At 48.6% G+C, this 12,222-nt stretch overlaps 1 protein-coding gene across 5 annotated transcripts in view; it reads left to right on the forward strand.

Moving 5' to 3' along the window:
- The window catches only part of FRMD4A (FERM domain containing 4A), a 275,296-nt gene that overhangs the window by 254,337 nt on the left and 8,737 nt on the right, over window positions 1–12,222 (forward strand). For all 5 annotated transcript variants that reach the window (XM_059847481.1, XM_059847480.1, XM_059847479.1 and 2 more), the window contains exons 16-21: window positions 2,534–2,656; window positions 5,749–5,977; window positions 7,125–7,181; window positions 7,649–7,886; window positions 8,296–8,460; window positions 10,141–11,000. In XM_059847481.1, coding sequence (XP_059703464.1) covers window positions 2,534–2,656; window positions 5,749–5,977; window positions 7,125–7,181; window positions 7,649–7,886; window positions 8,296–8,460; window positions 10,141–11,000 — 1,672 coding nt within the window. The remainder of the gene's footprint in view (window positions 1–2,533; window positions 2,657–5,748; window positions 5,978–7,124; window positions 7,182–7,648; window positions 7,887–8,295; window positions 8,461–10,140; window positions 11,001–12,222) is intronic.

The raw sequence follows: 12,222 nt of genomic DNA on the forward strand, positions 1-12,222 counted from the left end.
TTGTGACATGTAACACAGCAGGAAGCTGGCTGCAGACAGTGGCACAGAGATCTTCCAGTTCTTGCTTAATTTTTGATGTGTATCTACCTTTTACAAAAATGGGAGAAATGGGTCACTGATTCAGGTCTCGTTGCATTTTGTTTCAATTAATGCATAGTTTTAATGCCAAAAATAACAAGCTGGGGAAAATACCTTTCAACAAAGAGCATCAGCAGAAATCTCTGCTGCCCCTGTTCCCATTCTTTATTCCATAGGAGCAAACCCTTCCCACCTGAGAAGTCCTGGTTGATTTCAGAAAACAACTTGTGCTGTGAGAAAGGTCACAGGATCAGATCCAATCTCTAAGTCCATTGAGCTGAGATCATCCACAGGAAAAAAATCACAGCTCTTCAGGGGCTGACAGTCAAGGTCTGGAGGCTCTACTTGGCCCAGAGGAATTTACTACCCTAAGCTAACCCTGCCTGACTGCTGATGACTAATCCTTGCAGCAGCACCGGATGCAGGGGAAGATGTGCTTGTGCCACAGCTGCAGGAGCTCACAGCCCAGTGCATTCCCTTTAACACCAGCCCTGTTTTTGGTGCAGCCTGAAGTGCAGGCACTTCAGGAGCAACCAGGATGCAGGCAAAAGCTCCCACTGGGGCAGGAGCTGGGGATGAGGGGCAGTAACTCCTTAATGTGCTGTGGCAAGGCTGGCCAGAGCCCATCTGTCAGCACATTAAGAGCTGGTAGAAAGTGTTTGTGCTTTCCATAGGTGATTTGAGAGAGGCAGTTAATGGACACTTGGAATCTGACCCCATCTTGCAACCCTTCAGCTCATCCATCAGCAGCTGCTAGTTGAAAGCTTCCTCTCAGGCTGCCCTTCTTCCTTTCTGCTTTGGCATGGAAATGGCCAAAACAGAGGAAGAGGGTGGCAAACCAGGAGATAAAAAAGAGTTAAAAGTGGGGGTATAATTAAGAAAGCATGGCCAGAACCATTCATAATTCTGGCATCAGGTTACTTTGGGCCATCACTACTCCAGTTACTTATTAATTTAGATTACATTTCATGATCGTGCCTTTGAATACTTTTTAGCTTGTGGAGGCAGCATGGTAGCCCACATTCATTTTGTTTTGCTCTGATCTTTACAGATTTTACAGAAGATTAACTCTTTACCCACTGCCCTGCTTCATATCACATTAGGAGCTATAAAGAAAATAGCCCTGTTGCCCTCAGGCTACAGGAATCTGTGTCCCGGTGCAGTGCTTAGAGCCACAGTACAAGGAACACATTTTGAAAGAAAAACTGAAATAACCCCACAGGGCTGGAGGAGCAATGCAGAGCAGGACTCTGAGACATTGCAGCAATGTCTCTTGCAATAGGGGGCTGTGCACATCATCACAGAGCTCTGCTGCAAACCCATTTTGCTGGGAATTGCTTAAAGGGAGGATTTGAGAACGCCAGGTCCTTGTTTCCAAGTGACCTGAAAAGAGTAGAAAGAAAAAAAAACCATTAGGGAGTGGGGGAAAGGCCAGGGCAGGCGGGGACTGGGCTGTGCACTCACACTCCCATTAGGGTCAGCTGCTGTTCTTTGGGATTCAGATGATTTAGGTTACTCTGCCAGCTGGATCCTCTCAACACTGATGCTAAGGAGCACAAAAGCCTTTTGTCCTTCATGGGGAGACTTTTGAGTACAAGGAGTCTGGGCTGTGCTGCTAGTCAGGCTTCTGCCTTTTTCTCTAGGCAGTTCAATGCCTTCAGTTCAGATGTATGTGCCTGTATTGTGTAGCCTGGGGGGAAAAACCCCACAGCATTAAGATCAGTAGTGGTGCTGCTTCCTGTTGTTCACATATTCTGAAATTCTGTGAGATTTGCTTCAGATTTCGAACATATCTTTGCAAATAACCCCATCAGTCTGACAGAGTATCAGCTAATAATTGCTCCAAAGCTGCCCATGACATCATTGGGGTTTGGAAAGCATTCTAATACATGAAGTGTTATCAGACAGGTAATGAGGTACCAGGCACTGCTTTTAGTGACCATTTCCATTGCATTCCTCTCAGACACATCATGAATCAGGTGGGAATGTTTTTCTGTGCAGGTCATAACCTGCATGGCTGTTACCATTGCAGCTTTCTGACTCAGCAGACCTGCATCCTGCAGGAAGGCTCTTGGGTCTGCTCACCCTTCTCAGAAGCAGCTCAGCAGATAGGAGCTCTTGGTTCCTGCTCATCCTGCAGCAGAGATGAAAGCTTGTGGTGCTGCAAGCCTGCTCAGCCTCAGGCCCTGACGCCCTGGGGATGGGCACCACTTACAGACCTGCCCAGGGCAGGCCACAAAGCTCTGTATTGATGGACAGGTTAGGGAGGAGTTCCCCACCCTCAGTGCTAAGTTCTGAGTTTGCAGGGCTGGGTGCTCTCCTGTGTGTTTATCAGCTGGCTGAACTGGATATGTTGTTAATGAGTACCTGTCATTTTAGGGTCACACAGGAGTGGTGGTGTGCTTTGCTGTGCTGCAGGATTTCCCAGAGCACTAACAGCATTTTCTGCTTACAGGAGCTCACAGGAAAGCTGCCACGAGAATACCCCCTGGATCCTGGGGAGGAGCCACCTATTGTAAGGAGAAGAATAGGAACTGCCTTTAAACTGGATGAGCAGAAAATCCTGCCCAAGGGAGAGGTGAGGCTGTGCCCTTCCCTTCCAGACACGTGTCCCCACCTCAGGTCTCTAAGATGTCCACTGAGCATCACACAGGAGCCATCAGTCCCATGGTCGTTTTTGTTTTAAATTACTGTAATTGGTCACAGTACCCATTTGAGGTTTTTTAATATCCATCAGAATGTGGAAGGAGTGAGAGAGTTGGGGACTTTACTTCAAACTCGGAGTAAAGGTGAAATTATTAAGGTTCAGCCCTTGCTTTTCTGGAGATAACAGAAGTAGCCTGGGTGACCAACTGGACCATGGCAGTGCAAGTGCTCTGGTGACAAAGTGCAGTGATTTGTGTGAACAGGGAGCATATCAGGAGCCCCCCAAGCCATCTGAGCCCTGCTTTTGCCTGTCTTGTTTTTGCAAACAGCCACTTGCTTTCCACTCCAGTAGCAATCCAAATTCAGGCCCCCTCTAACCAGGGAGAAAAGCATCACCATTATCCATCTCAGCCCTGCCACAGTGAGATAAAAGCATTTTGCTCCCCAGTCCTTAAACAAAAGAGCCTTCATCCCTACCTATGGGGAGCTGGAGTTACATTTTTCTGAGTTTGCCAGGGAGTGTTTGTTCCCTTCCTTGCTCCCACAATGTGCTGGGTCAGTGCCCTGAACCGTGGCTGTGAAAACAGGCCTGCAGCAGCTGTAAGGCAGGACTGGATTCACAGAACAACTATTGTCTGTGGAGGCACATTTGTCTCAAGACACTTGTGTATATTCCAGTCTTGAGTTTCCTTTTTATTTTTGTAGGAGGAGAGACTGAAGCTGGTTGTGACTGTGTGGTTTGAGGCTCAGTTCAGCCAGGGAATTAACTGTTTGTCGTTTTGTTGGCATTTTCCTTCTGCTGAAAAAATAAACAGCTGGAGCTCTTTAGTTTTGTTCTCAATGGAGCCTGGGAGAGGAATTCCACCGCAGTCAAATATTCATGAACTAGCACATTTAATTAAGCTTTTCAAAGGGAAGCATGTCTTAGCTGAATTACTCCTAAAACCCCTGCCGTCTCTTGGCTGCTCAGTTATAACCTGATCTCCAACTTCCCCAGCTCCTATTGCTACAGGGCAGCTTTTGGGGCTGCTGAGTGAGGAATCTCCTTACTCCAGTGGCAGGATTAGGTGTGGAGAGCAGGAAGGTAAAGCAGCTCCTCCCCAGTGCAGGCACTCAGAAATTCAAACATGCTGACTCAGCTTTTGTCTACCTCTCTCTTCATCTGTCAAATTTTAAAGCTGTGTTGAAAACCATAAATTTCTGTTCTCGAAGAATGATGTTGAGCTGTGTTTGGCTGCCAGTTTGAAAGCATTCAGGGAGGTTAGCAATGGTTTTCATACACTTTTCAGAAAGTGCAAACACTGGAAAATCAGTTTCAAAAAAAGGTGAAATATTCCCTCAACCACACAAATCCAGGACTGAAATTACTAGCTGTGACAAGGACCTGAAGCAAGGCACTTCCAACTGAAGGCAGATGATAGCTCTCATTTCCTAGGGCTTTATTTATAGAGGCCTCACTGAAGGAAAATGGACAGTTATGGACAGGAGGAAAATTAATATATTTTTCCTAGGATATACTAAATGATTTAGAGCTGAATCTGTGAAGGTCTGCAATGACAGCTCTCACATCAAACTCACCATACCTCTATCAAGACCTTTGTCAGGTCTTCATAAAGGGAAGACTTGCAGGGAAGGGTCTTGGTTTTTTTCTTGGTAATCACCTTTACCTGGTCTGTAATTCCTGACTCTGGGAAGGCTTTTACCTGAAGATGATGAATCAGATTCCAGGCCTTAAAATCCCATCATGTCAAGTTCACTTTTAATAAGTCTGGCACTAACAGAGTTTATAAAGTCTTCAAAGCAAAAAAGGGATCTGTTAAAAAGACAGAAGGTGGGTTCAGTCTTCAGTGAAGTGAGGGAAATGATAATTATAGTTTTAAGGCAATGCTGACTCACCACTGATAGCAAAAGTATATTTTTTAAGCCAGAAGCCCAGAACAAAAACTTCAGAGAACACTTCAGTCTCATTAAATCCCACAGCATCAGTGCTTACACTGCTGCTGAACAAAGAGAAGATTTGAACTTGCGTAACAGGGATCTCCAGGAATATATGACTGTCTCACTGTTCACTAAAAGTAGAAAAACTTGTCTTTTTTTTTTTTTTTTTTTTTTTTTTTTTTTTTTTTTTTTTTTGTTAATTTGTAATGTACTGGGTTCCTTTTTCTAGCAGACTAATTCCACTGAGCTGGGGGAGGTAGCCAGATCCGTTGCAGATTAACAAGGCGCTTTGAAGCTCACAGCCTGGGGTCCTGGTGCAGACTGGGAAGCTCTATATCAGCTTATGCTTTGGCATAAGTTGTCCTAAGTCCCTTGACTTTGAAGGATAACCAAAAATGGATAGGTAGCTTCGAGGGTACACCTGATTGCATTTAAAAGCTCAGCTTTACCAGAGGCCCTGCAAGGGCTAACTCTGAGGGCATTGGTTCTTTCTGGCATGCAGAGAGCTTGCTGTAATGCACTGCAGGCTCTCAGATCCCTCCTGGCTGGTAACTCGAGGAGACAATTTTCTGGTGCCATCAGTTGCAGCAGCCCATGATTACTTCAGCTCATATTTACCCCAAAGTGTTTGGTGGGTGCCAAGCAAAACTGTCAAGGAGGTTAAAGCTATGGCTTTGCATCAATACATAGCAGTGAAATCAAATGGGGCTTAAATGTGGAGATAGAAAACAGGGAGAAGGAGCAGGTGGGAGGCAGGTGTAACCCAGAGATGGATGTAAAAAGATGAATGTGAATTTGGCCATATTGAACTGCTTGAAAAGTCAAACAGCACATCAGGGTTAGGGCTGGAGCACACGTCCTCCTTGTGTGGGTCATCCCTTCCACCAGCTGAGCTTCCAAGCACTTTTGAGGACAGGTGAAGGCAAGATGAGTATGCTAAGAGAGGCCCTGAAGGCAGCAGCAGACTGTGGATGCTTTGCTGATGGAGAACCTTTGTTGGAGGCCACTGGTCAGGTTCTGGAGATCTTCCACATAGGTGGGCTCAGAGAGTTTGGTGGTAACCAGAATGCACTCGCCTTTCGCCAGGAGGCAGAGCTGGAGCGCCTGGAGAGGGAATTTGCCATTCAGTCCCAGATCACGGAGGCTGCGCGGCGCCTGGCCAGCGACCCGAACGTCAGCAAAAAGCTGAAGAAGCAGAGGAAGACATCCTACCTGAATGCCCTGAAGAAACTGCAGGAGATTGAAAACGCCATCAATGAGTATCGTATCAAATCTGGGAAGAAGCCAACGCAGAGAGCCTCCCTGATCATAGATGGTAAGTGGGCCTTGGTGCCCACAGTGTCACAGAGGGGCTGTGGAGGGCAGGGAGCAAAATTCTTACCAAATTTCCCCTCCCTTCTCCTCCCTGTCCTGCCTGGAGGGCCCCAGGGGTGCTGTCAGAGGGTGCTGTGCGTTAGGGCTGTGCTGGGTCACAGCAGCAAAGCTGTGTTGTGCCGTGGATGATCGGGGTGTCAGCTGAGCAGGCTGTGACTCTTTTGTTCACCTGTGAAATTGCTCTCTTGGTGTCTCCTCCAGAGCAGTGCAGTACAAATGTAATTAATGTTAGCAGATAGGGGTGAGCTCTCTAGCTCAAAGGCATCTGTAAAATCAAAGTGGGAGCAGTCTCATTGCTGTGTTCAAATATTTCTTTTCTTCTTCTTTTTCTTTTTTTCTTACGATGTAATTCTCAGGGCACTTTATGGTTTACTGGGCTGTTGATTGATTTTTCATGAAATCCATAACTTTCTGCCATGCTTCTTTCTCTCTTGTGGATTTTCCCCTTTCCCTTTGACTTGCAGAGCTTTTCTCTCTGCTTTTGTATCAGGAACTGAGATTAGAGCTGCTGTATTTGTGACCTGCATACAAAATTGCACCTCAGGCAGAGATAACAGACAGCCATGAGGACACAGGTTGGGGAAGGCAGCTCAAATATCTGCATGCCAGGGACCTGAGAGCTTTTCCTGCTGCTGCAGAGGATGCTTCATAAATATTTCCTTGAATTCCACAGAAATTGTACTTGGTGTGAGCCTTTAGTTAGCAGCAGGATGATCATTTTAAGATGGATCAAACCCAGAGTCCTTAAGGGCCAAGATGTAAATCTGACTAATGGCACTGTGCCAGTTTGCATCCTCTGGGGATCTCAGCTCTCTGTTGTGACTCAGTCTTAATCCCCAATTATTGAAAAGAGTTAGCAGCTCCTTGAAAGGCAGCCTGCTATTGAGAGACCTGACCTGCAGCTCTGCCCTCCCAGACTGAGAGTGGGCTAAGTCAACCATTCATAGGAATTTTGCCTCTTGCTTTGGGGGGAGAAGGGCGTGGGTGACTGCTTAAGGCTAAGACTCAGTGGACAAAGATCATGGTCAGCACTCAGTCACTGCAAATCTTGGGACCATCTGACCATCTTTGTATTTTCTTCTCTTCAGAAGGAAACATTGCCAGTGAAGACAGCTCCCTCTCAGATGCCCTCGTTCTCGAGGATGGTATGTTGGCTGCTGTATATTCTAGAGAGTGGGAAGGGATGTGTGAACTCCTGACTGACACTCAAAATGGAATTACTGTTCTGTGTAATAGTCCACTGATAGATCCCAGAAGAAAAAAGCTTGGTTTCCCCTGACTCTTATCTTATAGTCAGACATCAGACCTGGAGCAGTGAGTATTGCTGTGGTTACTGCTCTGAATTATTTCAAAAGACAGTCCTAGAATGGCCCCTTGTTTTCCCTTAAGTTTCTGTTGTTTTACTGCATCACACACCCTCGCTGGCCATTCTCTCCCAAAATGGCAATGTCAGCCAGTGCCCTTCTGAAAGTCAGGTCTTCAGGATGGCCGTGAGCACAGCCAGGGGAAGCAGGGCAAGGAAGCAGGCTCTGGAGGTGCAATGGCATCTCTCTGGGCTGTGCTGCCATTGGAGGTGTCACACAGCCGTCACCTCTCTCCCTTCTCTCCACAGAGGACTCTCAGGTCACCAGCACAATCTCCCCTCTGCAGTCCCCACACAAAGGCCTCCCGCCGCGGCCGCCGCTGCACAACCGGCCGCCGCCGCCGCAGTCGCTGGAAGGGCTCCGCCAGATGCATTTCCACCGCAGCGACTACGACAAGTCCCCCATCAAACCCAAGATGTGGAGCGAGTCATCCCTGGATGAGCCCTATGAGAAGGTCAAGAAGCGCTCCTCGCACAGCCATTCCAGGTGAGCCAGATCTCTTGAAGCTCCAGCACAGAAATATTCCCTGCTTTCAGGAGGGACAGGTAGGAGCTCTTTCAAAATTTACAAAGTTGTCCCTTACTAAAAGGAGACTTAAGTGTTTTGGCCAATAGGCAGGTTATAAAAACAGGCTACGGCCACATGATTGCTGTTTGGTATCTCAGTGTTATTCTACAAAACATTTAGAAGGGTAAGATGGTAGATCATCTCAGGACTTTGACAGCCTTGACCTCTTTCACCACAAGGGCTGGGATAGAAGCTCAGAACAGCATCTGACCCAACTCCCACTCACCCCTGCAAGATCCCAGGCACGTGCCTGGGATCTGGAAGGATGTGTGGGAGCCATTTCCCCAGATTCCTGTGGGAGAGCTGAAGCAGGGTGTTTCCTCTGCAGCAGCCACAAGCGGTTCCCCAGCACCGGGAGCTGTGCTGAGGCAGGAGGCAGCAGCTCGCTGCAGAACAGCCCCATCCGGAGCCTTCCCCACTGGAATTCCCAGTCCAGCATGCCGTCGACGCCGGATCTGCGGGTTCGCAGCCCGCACTACGTCCACTCCACGCGGTAAGTCTTCCTGGCTCCAGCCTCATCTTGCTCACCCTGCAATAAATTTGCCTTGCTTTATCCTTCCCTCAGGGTATGAATTAATTCCCAGTTCAGGAAGGGACACAAACCAGTCCTGATCACATAAGAGGCTCATGTGCTCATGCCGGTAGAGAATCTCTCCTGAACTGACGTCCTGAAATCCCTTCAGATAAACACGATTCTGCCCCTCATCCCTCCCCTGAAGTGATCAAGCTTTTCTTTTGCTGGGACCTTTCATCTCAGACTGTTTATAGGCTCTACAGGCCACTTTTAAAATGCATGTGGTGCTGCTGCTAAGTTCTGCAGTAAATTCCTCCATGGATCCAGCTGGAGATAGCATGTTGCTTCCTGCCTGATACAAAGTGTTGAATAGTGTTAATTTTCCCTCATGGATAAAATTTTTTGCACGTGTGTGATGTTACCTGGAGATGAAGAGCACTCCAGCCAGGGACCCAGGTGGCAGTGGAATTTAGCCCAGGGTTGACAGAGTGTAAGGGAGGTGATTGGATGTGTGGGGTCAAACTTGACTGTGATTTTCAGCAGGATTTTTACAAACTGTTCAGCCTCATTGCTCTTTTGCTTTTGTGGCAAGCACCATGGACACTGCAGGGAGCAGAACTGATCCAGAGCTGTGTTCTGGTCTGTGTCCTGCCCAGAGTGGAACTGCTACCATCATTTAGCTCAGAATAAATCAAGAGTTATGCCAACATATCAGCCTCCGGCAAAGACAATACAAGGCATTAAAGCTCTGGGTTAAATTTGTTTCAAACTTTTGGCTGAGGGTACCTTTCAATAGTGCAATGTCTGTTAACACTGGAGCCAAGCTGTATGAGAAATCAGCCTGGCACAGGGCTTGAAAAGTGGCCTTAACTAAGTAGGGGACATTTGGGTGTTTGAAACAACCATTGCTCAGTCTGTAGCTCATTCATGAGCTGCATGCCTTAGCCATCCATCATGTAGATGTGTTTCTGCTCCTTGAATGGATGGGTGGAGCTATTCAAACAGCTGGGGAGAATAGAGACCTCCCAGACTTGGCCATGAATCAGGCCTTGTAAACTGTGATTTGGGGTGGTTGCCTGAAGGGCTGTCACAAATAACATACATTACCCATGGCTGGGCCGTAGTAGCACCAAGCTGCTTGATAAGGGGGGACTTTTTCAATGACCATTGGAGAAGTCACAACATTCAGGCCTAAGCATGGGCAGTCTGTCTGTCTGTCTGTCTGTCTGTCTGTCTGTCTCTCATCAGGTGGATTGTACCCATGCAGGACTTTCATGGGCCACTTGCAAGGGAATCTCACCACCTTTGTGGTCTGTGAGGTGCCAAGGCTTGAGGCTCCCAAGCTTTTCCCTTCAGACTGGGTTTTTCCCAGGGTGGCGTGCCACAGAGGAACTGGATTGGGCAGGGGTTTATGTCCCTCATGGTGATGCAGACTCGATGTCACCACCAAGGAACTGGAGAGGAACAGAACAGGACCTAATCACCTCAAGCCCTGCAGCAGGGAAGCAGATTGCATTGCAGGCAGCGGCCCCAAGCAGTGCTGGAAGGGTTCAGGTTTTCAATGCCCTCGGATTCCTTTTGTGGCTGTGTGTACGGACAGGGATGGGGAATGATTCAACCTGTTGACTTACAGCCTGTTTTTTTTCCTGGTGACTGCAGGTCAGTAGATATCAGCCCAACCAGACTGCACAGCTTAGCTCAGCACTTTAGACACCGGAGCTCCAGTTTGGAGTCACAAGGAAAGCTCCTGGGCTCAGAAAATGAGACAGGGAGCCCTGATTTCTACACCCCAAGGACTCGTAGCAGTAACGGCTCTGACCCCATGGACGACTGCTCTTCCTGCACCAGCCATTCCAGCTCGGAGCACTACTACCCTGCTCAGATGAACCCCAACTACTCCACCCTGGCAGAGGATTCCCCATCGAAAGCCAGAGAACGGCAGAGGCAAAGGCACAAATCAGCAGGAAATCTGGTCTCTTCCAATTCAGGGAGCATGCCCAACCTGGCTGCGAGGAACGGGACGGGACACCACCGTGTCTACCTGCACAGCCAGAGCCAACCCTCCTCCCAGTACAGGATCAAAGAATATCCCCTGTACATCGAGGGCAGCTCCACACCCGTGGTGGTGCGGAGCCTGGAGAACGACCAGGAGGGACACTACAGCGTGAAAGCACAATTCAAAACCTCCAACTCCTACACAGCGGGGGGAATGTTTAAGGAGAACTGGCACGGGGATGAAGTGGACTCAGTCAGGCTCACCCCATCCCGCTCCCAGATCATAAGGACTCCATCTCTGGGCAGGGAGGGCCACGAGAAGGGCTCGGGCAGGACTGCGGTGTCGGACGAGCTGCGGCTCTGGTACCAGCGGTCCACGGCCTCCCACAAGGAGCACAGCCGCCTCTCGCACACGAGCTCCACCTCCTCGGACAGCAGCTCCCAGTACAGCACATCTTCTCAAAGCACCTTTGTGGCACACAGCCGGGTCACGAGAATGCCTCAGATGTGTAAAGCAACATCAGGTGAGAGCCAGGCCCGGCAGAGGGGCGGGAGGGATGGGAGCCTCATTCAGCTCGGGTCTGTGCCAGGTGTTACATCCCAGCTGGAGAGCAGTGCCAGAACACAGCACATTATCTGACCTGCACACACTGCTCACCAAGCCTGGAGGTGTAACACTGAGGGGCAAGCCTTGTCCAAGACATTCATCAGTGGGAATGTTTGGAAATGGACTCAAAAGACAGAGAGGGACCAAAGCCTGGTTATTGCCAGGTCTTTCCTCAGAGCGCAGTTGGGTTTTGGGTGATGGCACTAGAGGCTGAAGGTGACAAACTTCTGGGAGCATCACTATTCATAATCACAGCAAGGAGAGAGCAATGAAGTGAGCAGGGGTTAAGCACAGACTGGGAGAATATATGTACTGACTGAAACACCAAAAGTGTGAGAAAGGTTAAGTGGGGCATCCCTGCCCCTCCACCCCCCACGAAAATGCTTGAGCAATGACATCTTTGTGCACTGCTGAGACTTGGTTTTCCCATGCAGCTCCAATAACTCTGCTGATAATACCCTGAAATTCAGAGTGCTGAAGTTTGAGCAGTATTTTGCCTCTGTGTTATGTACAGAGCATTGCTGTTAATATTAAATGTATGTTACATACACCTCTGTGCTGTTAATATTAAATGGTAAGAAAACAGTCAAATTCATTACACTGAGAAGGAAGGCTACAATGTGTGTGAAACAGTCCAAGGTTAAATATTTACTAGCCATCAGTCACTCCTTGTCCAGCCTGTGTGGACAGATCAAGGACTTGCTAAAAACCTGTGCCACGTGCCTCAGCCTCAGCATGGGAGACACCATTGCTCCAGCTGCACTTGCCACTGCCTCCCAGGCAGACCAGTGCATTGTCCACCCATGCTGGCTGCTGGCCTTCTGCCATCCCAGCGTGCTGTCCAGTCCATGGTGACCACCACACTGGCACCAGAGGGGCCCTGCTCTCACTGCCAACTCCAGTGTGGAGTCAGAGGCTCCTCGTGGGCCACCAGCAGCTGACAAGAAGGGGCTGATTGATGTGTGATGCCAGCACTCATAGGAGTATCAGGGGTGGACCAAGACACAACTGAGTAGCTGCTAGAACCATCCTGTGTCTCCCTATGAAAATCTGTCTTTCTCCCTTTGGTTGATGGGCATTTCTGTTCCATGCAACAAGAGAAAATGCTTGAGCACAGGAAAGCTTTTGGTTAGCCTTGG

This window comes from Haemorhous mexicanus, chromosome 5 (assembly GCF_027477595.1).
Source record: "Haemorhous mexicanus isolate bHaeMex1 chromosome 5, bHaeMex1.pri, whole genome shotgun sequence".
In the NCBI taxonomy this organism is placed as follows: Eukaryota; Metazoa; Chordata; class Aves; order Passeriformes; family Fringillidae; genus Haemorhous; species Haemorhous mexicanus.